The following is a 16,414-nucleotide window of genomic DNA, read 5'->3' as shown; positions in this document are numbered from 1 at the left end:
TGTTCTGCTCTGTAAAGGGGAGGGGATAGCCAAGAAAAAAGCAATTAGGGAGGGATTTAGTATATGTGGTCTAGAAATAAAAGATTGAGAAGATTATATTTGTTTGTTCCACAATAAGGAAGACTGAAAAGGCTTCAGGGCAGATGTCTGATAACAACCCTCATAAAAGAAGCAGAAGACTAACTAGGTATGTTTGAGATTTTCTTAATGCACTGCATCTGAAATAGACGATCTTCCAAGATCTGTCAGTTTTGCACTTCTACTCTTTTGTCTGAAGTCAGAAAGTCAGTACAATTGCCATCTGACACATCCGAGGCCTAGAGATTTTACTATTAGAGCACTGAGATGGTTATTTTCATGTAGATATCTGAATAGTTTTATTTTTCTTTTCTTGAGTACCTCCCTGCCGGATACAGACCTAAAGATGGTCTGTAGCAAAAGCAGGGGCAGCCCTCCTCCTTGTTACATCTATTCAGTTACAAATTATACATGAGCATATACAGAATTATGACTTTGCCTGTGCGTATCTCCCCTGGATCTTCTGACTGTTGTAGGTCTCCAAAGGATGAAGATGAACAGAGATCACATTTGCTGATGTTAGGTGTATTATTAAAATATTACATACACTCTCCTTTTTCTTCACTTTTACAGCGTCAGAAAAGGACATCACCTCTCTACTGGGAAAGCGAGAAGACAGAGTGAAGTTCAGCCAACTACTTTCACATCTGTTCTTGCACTTGGGTCCCATCATTAGGCAAATTGTCTGAGAAATGCACCTACTGTTCTGGAACTGGAAACTGTGATGAAAGCATTGTGGGAGGCAGTGAGAAGACTAACTGCTGTGTCTGCCTTCTTTCTACATGGTTTATTGCTTCCTAAGCAGATTGTTATACCTCTTGTCTACTGCAGTGTACCAGCATTGAAGCAAAAGATAGTCCTGCTCTAAGAAGGTGAATAGAGAGGGGTAGCTTTGTTCTTCAGAAGACTGTGATATTTCAGAATGCGGATTCTTTCTGTCTGGAACAAACCTTTCTTTAGAAAAAGGGTATGACGGCAGCTCCTAAGATCCGCATGAGGTGGACTGTCTTACAGTCATGAGCCAAGAGTCCCCACAGCAGGCTGCCCCATGAATGAGGACACAGAGATCCCCAGCCATCAGGGAAGAATGTGCTTGGACACGCTGAGAGCCACAGCCTGCAGCACTTCCCAGGTCTTTGCCAAGGAACCAGGTCAGCAAATAGTCAGGAAGCTGGGTAGAGTTCTCATTACAACACTACGTTTTGATGACTCAGCATATGCTCAATTAAAAACATACAAGAATTTTTCCAACCAGCTCTTCTTGTAATCTGAACAAATAAAGGGTACGGGGAGGAGATAATGTCCTTACTTTATAGCAGAGGGACTGAGGCACAAAGATATGCCAGGTGCTATAGAAAGTCCACACCTGGGAGACAAACTCAGATTTCACACTGTCCCTTAACCTCAAGGGTATCCTTCCTCTGAACTTAATTAATTTGCCATTGCAGTGACCATGTGATACAAGTATTACTTTCATTTTATAAATGGAAACCAAAATAGCTTGTACAACAGCAAATAGGAAGCCTGTATCTGAGCCAGGACCATGTTTCTAAAGCTGCTAAGCTTTTGTAGCAAGCCTACCTCTTTCTTTCATGGACAACATATGCAGACAAGACATGGTCAGATTTGGTGGATGATCTTACTTACATAATCACGCTAGCTGTAGCAGTGGTATATATTCCTATGACAAAACTATTCTGCATCGTGGTTAAAGTAAATCTATATTGTCCATACAAAAATAATGTTTTCTTAGGAAAAAAATCCGTGTATGTAGCTGTGGGTAGTACAGAACTAAAACTTCAGCCAGGAGGTAACCAATGCTTCCCTAAAATCTCATACATACAATTCTCCTGGCTTTTCTGGCCCTCCTAAGCACCAGAAGCTATATGTCTACCTAGGCACAGTGTATAAGATCTTTTCCTGAAGTGTTTATGATCCCAAGTCTTTCAGACACCTGTAAGCAAAGATTAACTTTGTCCTTCAGCTGGGTTTCCACTCTGAGCACAAGCCTATCTGCAGGCAACCACTGTAATATCACTTGATATGATAGTCAGTACATATTTTATTAATGTTCTTTGATTTCAAAATATTAGGCCCTTTCTTTTCTGTTGTATCGTTGCTTATCTAAAACTTGGGGCTGAAGTTTCCTGAAGTGAGTTCTTCTAGGGAAAGCAGTTAACAAAAATACGTTACTCTGCTGGTATTATAATCCTGGTAACATTTTTCTACCACTTCTGTTGTTTAAACAGGAATTTGAAAAGTGATAATGCAGTGAGAGGTATTTGTGCAATGGATGCAACTGCTGCTGCTACACTGAAAATCTGCTCAAATTTGGAGCAGGCAAACAGGCTGTGCCATGGTACTTTATTTCTGCTGCTCTTCCAGTGTTCTCCATGCCCACCTGAGTGCCACAGAGGAAGAGGTCACTCAAGTTATGTTTAAAGAGAGTGGGAGCTTGACCAAAGGAATAGGAGAAGACATAACTAGATTTGTTGGTTGAGGATGAAACTGAAATTGAGAATTGTTAGAGAAAGGCTGGACTGTGACCAAGAAGACAGGAAGTAAAAATTAGAAATGCTTGAACAACAAGACTTTGGCACAGAGAGGAGGGGATAACAGGATTAGGAGCTCTCAAGGGAAATTAAGAGCTAACTAGGATTCACTAGGAAAAAAAGAGACTGACATTGTGTAAGAAATGTGACTGGGATGCACAGGAGTCATGGGAGTAGAAGCAAGGTTTGCATGGGAAGGAGGTTGGAAATCAGCATGTAGAAACAGAGCAGCACTGAGAACAAAGGATGCAGTTTGGAAGAGAGACTGAGAATCTGAAGGGTGAAGTCTAGAAATGTGGTAAGGATTTCTTCTCTATGAAAGGAGAAAATTTGGAGGCTGATGAAAAGTGATGTGGATCCAAATGATGCAAAAAAGATTTGTGTTCATAAAACATTCCTTTGGGATCTCACTTAAGAGACTGGAGAACCACAGTTTCTCAGGGTCATCAAATACGTTCTAGAATCATTGGCAAAGTGTGTTTCCCCTCTTAAAATAGCTTGGTTTAATTATGGATAAACCTTATGACAGTGAACAAAATATCTCACATGAATTTTCAGTATATTTTTTTATGTAAAAGAAGAATCATTTTCAAAACATGAAACCTTAGAAGTACGCAAACGCCATGACTATCCCTGCAAGACAGAAAATACAGGATATATGGAATAAAGATCAGTAAAACTAAGTATGGAAAACAGTCTAGAGGGAATATTATAGAAATGACAAAAAATCGTGAGTGGCACAGATAAGAGGGTGGAAAGGGATTTTCCATCTCTTTCAATACAAGCTCTGAGGTAAATAAAATGTAATTAAAATGAACAAATTTAAAAACAAAAGATGATTTTACTGCTTGCTAAAGGATATTGTGCAAGCAGGCCTGGAGCATCTCCCCTATGAGGAGAGACTTAGGGAACTGGGTCTGTTTAGCCTTGAGAAAAGAAGGCTGAGAGGGGACTTGATCCAGGTTTATAAATACCTGAGGTGTGGGAGCCATAGTGGTGAGGCTGGTCTCTTTTCAGTAGTGCGTGGGGATAGTGCTATGGGTAATGGGATGAAAGCACAGCATAGGAAGTTCCGCACAAATGTGCGGAAGAACTTCTTTACAGTGCGGGTGACGGAGCACTGGAACAGGCTGCCCAGGGAGGTGGTGGAGTCTCCTTCTCTGGAGATATTCAAGACCCGCCTGGACGCCTACCTGTGCGACGTGGTGTAGGGAACCTGCTTTGGCAGGGGGGTTGGACTCGATGATCTCTAGAGGTCCCTTCCAACCCCTACAATTCTGTGATTCTGTGAAGCTAAAAGTCTTTATGGACAAAGAGAAGAATGGACAGGTATATGTAAGATAAATCTACTGGTGATTACCGATGTGTATATAGAAGTCACACCTGGCTCTAGGCATTGACATACAGTCATGGAGAAGGCTGGAAGAGCATGGGAGAGGCTCACCCTCTCTTTATTCCATCTGCATATGTATGCTGTTCTTATTCAGTTGTGGGCAGGAAAAGTATAGCCAGTAAGTAGGGGTTTTACAGGAGGCAGAGAAGGACTGAAACCTGCCTCAATTAATGTACATCTCAACACGAGTTTCCCTTTCAATAATAAAGGCATGATGCAGAAGAATATATGAATGCAACTACACCCACTGCCACCCAGGGGCGAAAGACAGCAAATCTTGTTGTGGGACATACATTTAGCTCAAGATATAAGTTACTCCACTGGATTCCTTGTAATTTTCTGGTGGTGAGAGACATAGTCTCTGGGCACCTCATGAAACTGAGGAATGGAACAAACTGAACACAGGCATGGAGATGTGTTTCTGTTGTACAGCCTCCTCATGCTCTGTCTGAGGGGCAGCCAAGGAGACCTAATTACAATAGCAATGAAAGATGTTCATTTCTATTACCTTGCATTGCTATTACCCTCCTTGGTGATGGAAGGTACAAGTCTGATAGCCCCAACAAATCGAATCCATGACTAAACCAGTTGTCTACGTATGCAGGTGGATAAAATAGGTGATACTGGCTTCTTCCTTGTCCACACTTAGAAAAACAAGAGCATCACCAGGAGAGACTTCTTTGGGTTGTGGAGCTCAAGCTGACAGACATGTTTCTGAAATTCAGAATGAGATCCTAAGAGGCAGTTGTTCAGACACAACACTGTCCTCAGCCTTTCCTTTCTTTTTATCTGACTTTACACAAATACACATTGAGCGCACTAATTTTAATCAACTTCCTGCTCAGACTGTTGATTGCTGTAGATTTTATTTCTAATTTATACTATTTAGTTTCCTGCATGACATGCACTTCATAGAAAACCTAAGTATGCACTGTGTCTTGGATTCCAGGAATTGAATTAAGATGATAAAAAACTTTATTTGGATCAAAGGCCTCCTATGGCCTTAATACCTGTCTCATTTCTCAATACATAAATGGAAGTAAAACCTACAGATCATCTTGCTGGATATTGTTGAAGATAAGACCACGTACAAAGGAAAAATTATAAACCTTGAGGCAGTTTGATGTGTATCTAACGCTATCTGGCTTCGCTTAGTCTAATTGATAATTAGAATGAGTGGGTGACAGAGTTGTGAAACACCGTCATGGGACTAACAGTATGAGAAAATCCCTTAGCATTCTGAGGGAGTACTCAGAGGCACAGTTTATGGTTGGCATTAGAGCTGAGGGAGGTGTAATGATGTCCTATGCTTTCAGAAGAGTAAAAACACCAGTAAAGAATGTGCCTTTTAATATATAATGAATTCAGAGGGTATTGATGCTCAATTTTTATCACTGGACTAAGTCAGACTCAAGATAAGAATATAGAATAGTCATGTATATAAACACACATACAAAAGGGCTCTTAAAATCCTAAACTGAAAGAATATTATTAGGGTTGTGAAGTCATGCACTTAACTGTATCAGCAAATGTCAGATTAAGACTGCTTGTTTGAGTTCAGCTATGGGATCTGGTACCGCATTTCCACTAGGCTTCCAGTGCATTCAGTGCACAGAATGTATGTTATTTCTTGATGAGCTTGGTATTTTATCTTCCATTTTGATCAATGTGTATTTTCAGCTCTTATCTTATGTGATAGTCAAGCCATCTTCCAGTGACAGAACTGTTCATTTCTGCACATGTTTTTAATGATTCAGGTTTTACAGAAGTACAAATAAACTGATCTTCACAGTAGCCCTGCAAGGAAAGATACATTTGTACATATATAGCATCAGATGTCACAAGTTCATTCCTTCATACAAATGCTTATATTCCTTTCACAGTCTCTTCACTCCAACACAGATTTACAGTCTGTTTACTTGAGACTTCAATCCCATCTCACAAGCCCACACTGTGCCAGCTGAATTTCCCCATGTTTTCCCAACCCTCTGCCATTTCCCAATTCCAGCTCACATTTTATTTAACAGACTGCTGATCTACATGTTCTACTTGTAACTGCGGTGTAATTAGCCAAACACACCTACTTGCCCTGAAACCTTGTCTCTCTGCAGTCTCCTTTGTGAAGCAGCACTGGATCCTCCCCAGCCTGTCCCACCATTCCAGTTACACAAGAGTGCTAGTTCGTGTAACCTCATTGTGTCTCCCTGGCCTCAGCTTTACCTGCTCTGCACTGACTTGGATTACTTTCTCTATCCTGCACTGTGGTGAACCGCTTTCCCTTCCATGCGGCCATACTGTAGGCAGCACTAAACAGAAGCTCCTTCCTCAGTTTTCCATTAGAAAATAGGACCCATATAGGATTGTGTGGACTGTAGCTGATAAGGAGCTGGTGAAAGCGGCACATCTCCTGTTCTTAGTGCTGCACTAGCAGAAAACGAGAGGGTGAAGGATAAAAAAAGAAAGAAAGCTGGCTTTAATTGCAGCCTCAGCTCCAGCCAGATCCACCCCTCACCCGCCCGGAAGTTCCCCTGTGCAGCGAGGGGCCGCCTTCCTGCCGGGCGGCTCCTCCCCCTGCCGGGCAATATGGTGGCGGAGGCGGCGTTCGTGGCTCTGTGAGCCGGTGCCCGCTCCGCGCCTCCCTGCTGGGGGCGGCCGCTATTGCTGCTCCCCCCGCACCGCCCTCGCCCGGAGGCTCCGCTCTGCTCTGCTCTGCCCAACGCGGCGGCGATGGGGCCGGCGGGCCCGGCGTGCCGTGTGTGAGTGCGCTGCCCATGTGGGTGTCCCGGTGAGGCCGGGAGCGAGCGGGAAGATGCTGCTGTCGCTGGTGCTGCACACATACTCTTTGCGCTACTTCCTGCCCGCCGCCGTCATGATGGGCACGGCGCCCACCTACGTGCTGGCCTGGGGTGCCTGGCGCTTGCTCTCCGCCGTCCTCCCCGCTCGCTTCTACCGCGAGGTGGACGACCGGCTCTACACCATCTACCAGAGCATGGTGCTCTTCTTCTTCGAGAACTACGCGGGCGTGCAGGTGAGCCGGGGGCGCGGGGCTTCCTCACGGCGGCGGAAGGCAGCGCTGAGCCCGTCCTGCTCCCCGGGCTCCCCCCGGGCTGCCCCCGCCCCCAGAGCTGTCCCCGCCGTGGGGAGGAAGCGGGATGTTGCTGTGTGCAGGTGCGGGATTCGGCCCTTCCCTGCCCGCAATTAACGCTCTGGGTGCACCAGGAAGATTCATACCCGCGTCCTGACCCTCTCACAGTGATGCTTTTCACAGAGTCCCGGTGATATGTTCATTTTGCAGGTTGGAAGCTGAAGGGATGTGACATCAGTCATGCGCTGTCAGTGCTGGGATGGCAGCCTGCTTGAACCATGCGGCCTGCTTTGCGCATCCATGGTGCTACACTGGTAGTGGATAAAAATATAGCTGGCTACAATTGCACTTCATGCATCTACATCATGTTACTACACCTTCCCACTTCTGTCATAGTTTACCTGCTGTTGGGTTTTGCCCTCAGTTTTGGATCAGCCACGGGCTGTGGTTATTCAGTACCTCAGAATGTGGAGCACAGAGGTTCAGCTTAATGCAGAGCTGGCAGCCTGTCCTGCCTTACCAGAGGGTTTGGGTGCAAGTAATATTACTACCCTACATCATTTTCTCATCACATGTTAAATGTTTGTAAGAATTACATATTTGTTTACAATCTGTAAAGCAAATAAGGAGACTTCTAATTGAATATTCAAAGAACAGCTAAGCAAATGATGGGTGCTTCCTGAGCCTCAGCCTGTCTGAGGATATTGAAATCTATTTGAAATTATTGTCAGCAGCTTGGAGGTAAAGAATAACAAGCGTTTACGTGTTGATTGGCAAGTTACAGAGCTGGTACAAATAGGTCCTTGATATTTGCAGCTTAAGCTGTTTTATTATACGTTTCTTTCAAAATCAGGCTAGGTCTCTGCTAATTTCTGCTCCCGACCTGCAGTTGTAGGCCTCGCTTAATAGCAGCTCTCATGGAAACCCACAAGGCCAGCTGGGGAGAGAGAGCAAAATGGCACGCTTTGGCATCAGGTTGAATGGAAAGAATACAAGAGGAAACTGAAGTCTTCTCTTAGCCTTCATTAGTTATTGATTGACTCAGCTTGTAGCTTGTGACACCTCACCCTTCCGTCTTGTCTGAACTAGTTAACTTGTGATTTAATTTAAAAAAAGCACACAAAAAGCCCAGCAATTCACAGGTGAAGTACTTGGTGTTTTATCTCCCTTATTTTCTATCTTTATTGCAGGCATTTTGATGTGTAGTAATGTACTTCAGTAATTAGCCGCCACAAGCAGCAGCACAGTACTCCAATTCAACCCCTTGAAAGATGAGGGAGAAGAAAATCGAGATATAAACTGTAACAGGGAAATTATTCAGATTTCCCACAAACTATGTGCACACAGTAGCAGCCGCTTAGAACTTCTGATAAGAACTTTTCCACAGAAGATGCCTGACGTGTTAAGGTACAGAAAGGGCAATGATCACCAAAATAGACAAAAAGGCCTCCATTGTCTGTCTTTATTTTCTTTGCTTACATGGATGAAACCTTTTTCATGTAGGAAGAAAGGGGAGGCTGGTACAGGTGATCAGTTAGAGCAAGGTGAAAGTAGAGGTGCTTTGTTTGTGAATGGATGATCTTAGGGGTAGATAAAGTGATAGAGACAGTGCTGAAAAAACAAAGCAAGGCCCATAAAACCAGCTAGGCTTATGTCATCAGTTAAGATAGTAACTGAGACTCAAAGCTAAATAAAAACATATAAAGCGTGATATGTTTACAGAGAGTTAAGAGGGGAGAATCCTTAATAGTTGTGTTTCATTTAATTGGGAGTATCTCCCATTTGCTTGAGGAGGAGAAAGAGGGTTTCCTTCGAGACCTGCTCATGCAAATATGAATTTGTTTAACTTGAAACTCACAACATATGCCTGAGTATTTGAGGTTGGGATGGTAACTCAAGAGCTGCTTTAAGGCATTTAATTGGATGCAGAAGTGTGGCACTGTTAAATGCTGTCTCCTCTCCAAAACATGAGAATATTATGTACCTTCATAAAAACACTTTTACCAAGCTTAAGACATTGTAGTCTCTGGGAGGAAGAATTCAGCTTCATTTTTGAGGTGTGTTATTTTTTTTCAATCAATTGAAATTTTCTGGGCTAATTTTTGTGACTAGATCTGTGGGAAGCCAACAGATTCATCCATGAGAGTACTGTAAAAGAATGACTTCAGTGAGACCACGCAATGAAATTACACAGGTGCCTGAAGTGACGTTTTCTTAGCACTGTCACAGTCTTACCCCAAAACAAAGGAAGTCTTTAATGTAATGTTCTGCTTGGCATTCTTTGGCTTCTTATGTGTAGTGCCTTTGTGATTTTTCAGTACTACAGCACTCCAAGGCTGTTAAGAATATTTGAGATGTCTTATCTTCAAATAATAGCTTTGTTGAAGTTTCTGTGTTCAGTGGCAGGGGAGCGCTAATAGGCTAAGAGTTGCTTTGAATCTTGAACATGGATTACTTTTGTACTGAATAAAATAGTAGCGTATCTTGATTTTATTTTTTAAACCTTTATATATTAGGAAATGAAGTTTCTTTGCACAGCTTTTGAATCACAGAATCACAAGGTTGGAAAGGACCTATAAGATCATCTAGTCCAACTGTCCTCCCTTTACCATACCTACAGAAACACCCCTAAACCAGATCTCCTAGCTATGCTCCTAGCACCAACAGCTTTTAGCCCATAAAGTGCTTTATCCTGTCTTTCCCTCACAACCATACACATGAGGATTTTGTTCTTTTGTTCTCTTTGACTTGGGCGTCTTAAACTAAATTTATTAAAACAGAAATTCCAGTTGGCGTTAGGAAGACATTTCATCTGCATAGGGAACATGTCAGTAGTGAAATGTAGCTAGGTAGGGTGATGATCTGAGCTGCAAGACAGGAAGCCTTGAAAGAGTAAGAGTTTCCCTTTCTCTTAAGTCTTTCTCTTAAGTATTTGACCTGAGATCTAAGATAAATACAGAGCTATGCTTGTGGACCAGTACTGAGTATTTACGTTCTAAAGAGCGGCATATTAAATAAGTAGAAGTTGTGAGGTGTGTGTTTTTGTTTGTATTTTTAAGTTTTCTTGTACTATAATACTTTCCTGTCTTACATTTTTAGTCAGATCTGTTAATTTTGTTTCTACCTAAAGGATTTTTTTTGCCAAACCCAAGTAGAACTTGAGCTAAGAGGGGGGTTGGTAAAGGTTTTCCAGTAATAGTAGAATCCTGTAAATGCATTAATTTACGCATTAATTTAAACAGTCACATTGAAAGGGCGTCATGCAAGGTTTGGCTTTAGAAAATTGAAGTACCAGTATTTAGTGTACCAAATAAAAAACCAGCCCAGGACCTGCTAGTCCTATGAATTAGATAAACTGGACAGAAGCGTTATGACCATAAAACACAAATCCTGCTGTGTTCTGTAGATTTGCTGGTGCAATTGCAGCTTGGCACATATCCATGAATTTTATTAAGGAGCTATAAATACATAAAATTAATCTGTGCCTGGCATCGTGACAGTACTCTTCAACGGTCTCCAGGATTATAAAGTCATAACGAAGCAAATCTGTAAAGGTGATCTGTTGAGAAGTGGAGCAGGAAGAATGGCCTTGTTTTTCTGTATGTTGCTTTGGATACAAGTGCAGTTATTTTGAGTCTCACCTGTCCTGCTGGATGCTGCAGAAGGTGCTACTATACCCTTTTCGAGAAAGAATATGTAGGAGATGCTTGAAGTCAGTGTGAAGTGAGTAGAAAGTCTTAGAGAGTGAAGAGTGTTGATTTATCAGCGATGTGGCAGCGCTGTCACTGATGCAAACAGGTGCAATTCTTGTGCTTTGGAGGACTTAAATTTGCTTGTGCTAACTGTAGATTTGGCCCCAAGTTTCCTGGTCATCCAATAGCATGTGGATAGTGTGACTGTCTGACTGCTTTTCTCTTCAATGCTTTAGGGGAGTTCAGTCTCCTACGTTCAGACAGCACAGACAATGAACAATTGGATCTTAGCATAGAATCAGAAAACTGAAATAACTGAGAACGTGCCCTTGATTAGGCTGCTTGAAGGGCTGAAAGGACGAGTAATTCAGCGTGATGAATGCTGTCATCTCCCTGTGACCCTTAGCATCTTATCCCGGTTGCTGTCAGGGCAATGAAATTAATGCCTATTGTGTTTGTGCACATGTTTCAGATCAGCTGAGGACTAAATGTTCTTCAGCTTTTTTCTTTTTTTCTGCTTTTTTTCTTTTTCTTGTAATGGTGTTTGATATTTTGTATGGAATGACGGTGAAGAAATAATAAAGAAATCATCACTTGGACCTCTTCCTAAAGGATCGTTTTCCATCTGAAAGACTTGACAATTGAACAAAATCCATGACTGAATTAATGTGTGTGGATTTTGTTCGATGCTTGTGTCAGCTCTTGCCCAACCCCCCGCTTCCTTCTGAACAGGAATTTTTGGAAGTGGTGCTTTCATTAAAGGTACTATGAAATTCTGTTTTTCCTTGTCATCGCAGGACTCTGGAAGGGCTGCTGGAATCTAACAATGATATTGAAAAACACGTGGGATCCCAGCTAAGCAATGAAATACTTTCAATACTGCATTTGATATGAACTTCCTAGGTTCATATTGAAGCTTGGACTGCCATGTTTCAACAAGGTTGAAAACTACTTAGGATTTGAACATATTAAAACTTTGCAAATGCACCGTGTTACTGAACTGTTGACTGTTCTATCTTGTGAAGTAGAGCCTGGGCTCTGTGATTGGCTTCCTAAGAGGTCCATGAGGAGAGCTCAGTGCAAAAGGTGAGGATAGAGATTCCCACTGTTGCAGCTTTCCGTCTAGAAGTGAGAGTTAGGAGGCCTGTGTCCATCTTTATTCCCAGGACAGCAGCTTTGCTGGTGAGACAGCTTGGTTGAATCATAAAATCACCAAGGTTGGAAAAGACCTAAAAGATCATCCAGTCCAACCGTTCACCTATTACCAATAGCTCCCACTAAACCATGTCCCTCAACACAACACCCAGTCATTTTGTTGAGAATGGGAGAATTGCTTTCTGTCCAGAGATGTGACAGGGGCTGAATGCCTATAGGATAAGCACCTGGGCAAACGCTTCAACCAGAAAGTTAAGAGGAAATGCTGCATCTCATCCTTCCCTGGTTGTGTTTCCAAGGAAGGTGCCTGTAGCTGAGCTTCATCATTTTTTAGCCTTTTTCTGTAGGTGTGTGTGAGGTCTGAGTTCTCCCCCCAGCCTGTGTGGCTGGCCTGACAGCTTGGAGAATGGGGGAGTGAGTCGTGGGAGGTTCTGGAGCTGGGAGACAGAGTACTGCAGATAAGGCAAGCCCCAAGGGCAGAGGGAGCCTTGGAAGGCTTGCATCTTCCTTCTTAGTCCTGAACTGTGCTTGGCTTATGGCATGCTTTGAAAATAGTGTGAATGGGCAACAGCAGCTCTCGTAGGCGGTGCAGGCACAATGTGAAGCTGTTAGCTCTTGGGAGGCTTATTGAGGGGTAAAGGTAGTTGTAAGCTATAGTTTGGCTAAGGGTGAAAGTAGTGAAATAAATAGAGGGAATGTGATGAAAAGAGAAAAACTGAGGGTGTAGTCTAGTGATTCATTTTTGTGTGGTAAACTTCTGAAAGAAGCCCTGCTCTTTGCAAAGAAATGTTCGTGGTGTGGTGCTGGCTCCGTGAAGGCAGCTTGCCCTGGCTCGTCTCATTAGAGATTTCAGACAGCAGTTCTCTCCAGGTGTGCGAGTCTTTTATAGTATTACAACAAAGTCCTGTGTACTATAGTAGAAGACATTAAATGATACCTGCTAAGCCTAAGGGATGCTGCCTTCACACTGAAATGTATATCTAATTTTAGACTCCTACGTTCAGCTGTGGTGTGAGGCAACGAAAATAGATACATGAGCTGTGTAAGCTTTGCGCTCTTTCAGATTTTGCTGGAGATATATTTGTGTGTGTCTTAATTTCTGTTCAGGCTGCCTTTGGTTACAGCTGTGAAGGTGAAAATCCACCGTGGCACCGGTTCTTTTGGACATCAGCTAGGATTGTTGTATGCTGCAGCTTCTGGCACAGGGACAATCTGGAGAGGATGTAGTGTGGGAATACTGCATGGTCATTGCAGGTTCAGCTCTCCGTCCCACCCCCTGATATTTGAAAAACAGTTTTTGTTTACTCATTTTTATTAGCTGCCTTAGAAACAAGTTATCAGTTACCTGCACCGAAACTACTGCAGTCTGGGTTCATAATTCAGAAGTTTTATGTGGTTGTTTCCCTGGCATTTATTTTCTAATTGACAAGTCAAAACTGAACCTGAATTTTATGTCATCCTTGCCTAATACTGTCTTTGATTTAAAACTAATGTCATAGAACGCTTTGGATTGGAAGGAACCTTTAAGATCATCCAGTTTTATCTGCCTGCTAATAGGCAGGGGCACCTCCTGTAGACCATGTTGCTCAAAGCCCCATCCAGCCTGTCTTCGAATGCTTCCCAGGAGGGGGCATCCACAGCCTCTCTGGACAACCAGTGTCTCATCACCCTCACAGTAAAGGATTTCTTCCTAATATCTAAGTCTAAATCTACCCCCATCCAGTTTAAAGCCACTTCCCCTAATTCTCTCTTGTATACTTAAATTTTAAAAACAGCAATGTATACGTCAGAAAATCCCGGAGTTTTGGTGGATCCTGGTCTATGGAGTTCTGTATGGATTTTTCCATGGTTTCTTCACTAGAAGAGTGGTTAGGCCCTGGAACAGGCTGCCCAGGGAGGTTGTGGATGCCCCGTCCTTGGAGGTGTTCAAGACCAGGTTGGACAGGGCCTTGGGCAACCTGATCTAGTAAATGTGTATGTTTGGTGGCCCTGCCAGGCAGGGGGGTTGGAACTACATGATCCTTGAGGTCCCTTCCAACCCAGGTCATTCTGTGATTCTGCAATTCTGTGATTTTCTTTTGTTCCCTGTCCTTTCCTTCATCTTGCATAACACATCCAGATACTTTACGTAAGGGTGGTTGTTAATTGAGAAGTTTTTCTCCTGCTGCTAAGCCATCAGACTCTTGAGAAGATTCTATTCCTAGTTAAATGTTTGACTCCAATTATTGCAGTCTATTTACCTCGGGCTTACAGAGTGTCTCTTTTATTCTCAGTTTTAGTTGTATTAGATAAAGTAGGCTCAGATGTCAAAGATTTTGATGTTACAATTATGAGGAAGCATAACTTCTCCGGGGAAATGTGTTCTTTAATCTTTGTTCTGTCAGTTTGAATTTATGCTCTGAAGAGATTTGGGATGAAAAAACGGAAATTATTTTCTTCTTTTCTTCATTTCATATCTGTCACTTGCTACTTGTCATCTGCCCTGTTACAGTTTAGCTCCTCAGCGTGGGACTAGAAAACTGTGCTTCATGCTGGCTTGATGACTTTCTCTCTTATTTTTTTCCTTCAGTAGTAAAACTAAGTACCTATGATTTGGTTGAACTCCTGTATTTAGGCAGGTACCTAAACATAAGGAAAAACAGTACGACTTCCAACTGTATTGTGATAGTTGTTTTCCTCTTGAACTTGAAAACTTGGTCCCATTTTCTGAAGCTTCTTGGTAATCTGGAGGGCATGTTCCTTTTGTGTAAGCAAACATGATGCACTGTGCTGAGTGAGGTGCAGGTGAACCAGTGCATTTCTGTGCTGTGATGGTGAGGGAAGGTACAACAGGGATGTTAGCTTCAGTTTTTCTTGAAGCTGACTTAAGTTTGCTGTTTTTGGGTCTGGAGCCAAATTAGAGCTAGCTCAGACACCTTCCTGCCTGTCTTCTGCTGTGTAAAAGGTGGGTTTGCCTCTTCCTAGAAGCCCATTTTGCTGAAATTCTAAGTATGAACTGGAAAAAAATGTATGGAAAGGCTTATTCCAAATAAAGTGGAGATTTCTTCATCATCCCCATGCATCACTCACTGATAATGTTGTACCAGTTCAGTCTGTACTTGGTGTGCTCACTTGTATGAGTTTTACAGGTAAGGATTTAATGAATTCTTTCTTTTCTTTAAGTACTGGAACAGGCTCCCCACGGAGTTTGTTGAATCGCCATCCCTGGATGTGTTTAAGAGCCATTTGGATGTGGTGCTCAGGGATATGATTTAGCAGTGATGTGATTTAGATTTAGAGTTAGGGTACTATGGTTAGGCTGCGGTTGGACTTGATGATCTTCAAGGTCTTTCCCAACCTGGATAATTCTATGATTCCATGATTCTTTCTTGGAGTCCTTCACATTTAAAAGCAGAGAACCCATTATTAAGAGCTATAACTGGAGGAATGATGAGAATAACGTCACTACCCAGGGTTTCTTGATGATACGAGATGCCAAATGATTAAGTTTTCAGAATGTGCTTAATGTACCAAGTCCCTGTAATTTTTTAATTGGGGGGGAAGACATTACATACTTCGCACTACAGGTGAGTAGCAAAGTGAACAATAGTTACATTGACTGTGGGTCATTTTTTTCCTTTCTTTTAAGGAAATGACAAAAATCTGAGGAAAAATTCTTCAGAGATGCCTATGGATTGCGTGAGAGTGTCATTCTCTTATAACAAAACACGTGAAACTTCCTTCCACTCTTGTGCTGGAAGGCATGTGTTGGCTTTGCATCATACCAAGGTGCCAGATGTTCAGAAAAACCCTCCTGTGGAAATCTCAGTTTATTAATAATCTCTTTTCACATCACATATGTTATATGTGTCTGAAAAACATGCAGTAAAAGAGCAGATTCAGATGGTATTGATTGTATGCCGGAAGGGCTGGGAACCTTGAAAGCAAGGTTTGAGCTCTTTTTTTCTATTTAAGAAACGAAAAAGTGAAGAAATGATGGTACCTCTCTTTAGCTTAATGAGTTAATGAGCACAGGCTGTACTGATGCACTGCAGCAGTTCAGTTCTTTCAACATACACTTCTTTGAAAAGCTGCATTTAGCGGTGTGTTTTCAGAGGAGAGAATCCCCGTCCTCAGATGAACCTTTTGAAAGCACTGAGCAGTGTTTTAGGGCAGGATGGGATTTAAGATCTGCATCTGTTTTCAGTGGCCTATATCCTGGCAATTCAAAGCTGGCAGGCTCAGTAGTGCAGCATTGTGAATCCCATTCTGCAGCACTGAGCTACACCAGAAGCCAAGAACTCCTGCTTCTGGGTTATGTTCCGTATCTGAATCTGTGTAGTTGAGGATCATTGTTTGAGTAAATACAAACTGAAATTGCCCCGACATACTTTGATTGTGACAGCTTGTTCCCTCTGAAATTAATCTTTTGGTCAGATTGGAAATAAATCTGTGAATAAAATTGTCATGTTCTGTTGTA

The 16,414-nt window shown here is 42.4% G+C and overlaps 1 protein-coding gene across 1 annotated transcript in view; it reads left to right on the top strand.

Annotated features, from left to right (window-relative positions):
• The first annotated feature begins 6,585 nt into the window (after positions 1-6,585).
• AGPAT5 (1-acylglycerol-3-phosphate O-acyltransferase 5) overlaps positions 6,586-16,414 on the top strand; it is a 54,006-nt gene continuing 44,177 nt past the window's right edge. The window contains exon 1 of the mRNA XM_015859300.1: positions 6,586-7,051. Coding sequence (XP_015714786.1) covers positions 6,833-7,051 — 219 coding nt within the window. The 5' untranslated portion in view covers positions 6,586-6,832. The remainder of the gene's footprint in view (positions 7,052-16,414) is intronic.

Source organism: Coturnix japonica, chromosome 3, assembly GCF_001577835.2.
Source record: "Coturnix japonica isolate 7356 chromosome 3, Coturnix japonica 2.1, whole genome shotgun sequence".
In the NCBI taxonomy this organism is placed as follows: domain Eukaryota; kingdom Metazoa; phylum Chordata; class Aves; order Galliformes; family Phasianidae; genus Coturnix; species Coturnix japonica.
This window is presented reverse-complemented; position numbering and strand designations above follow the sequence as displayed.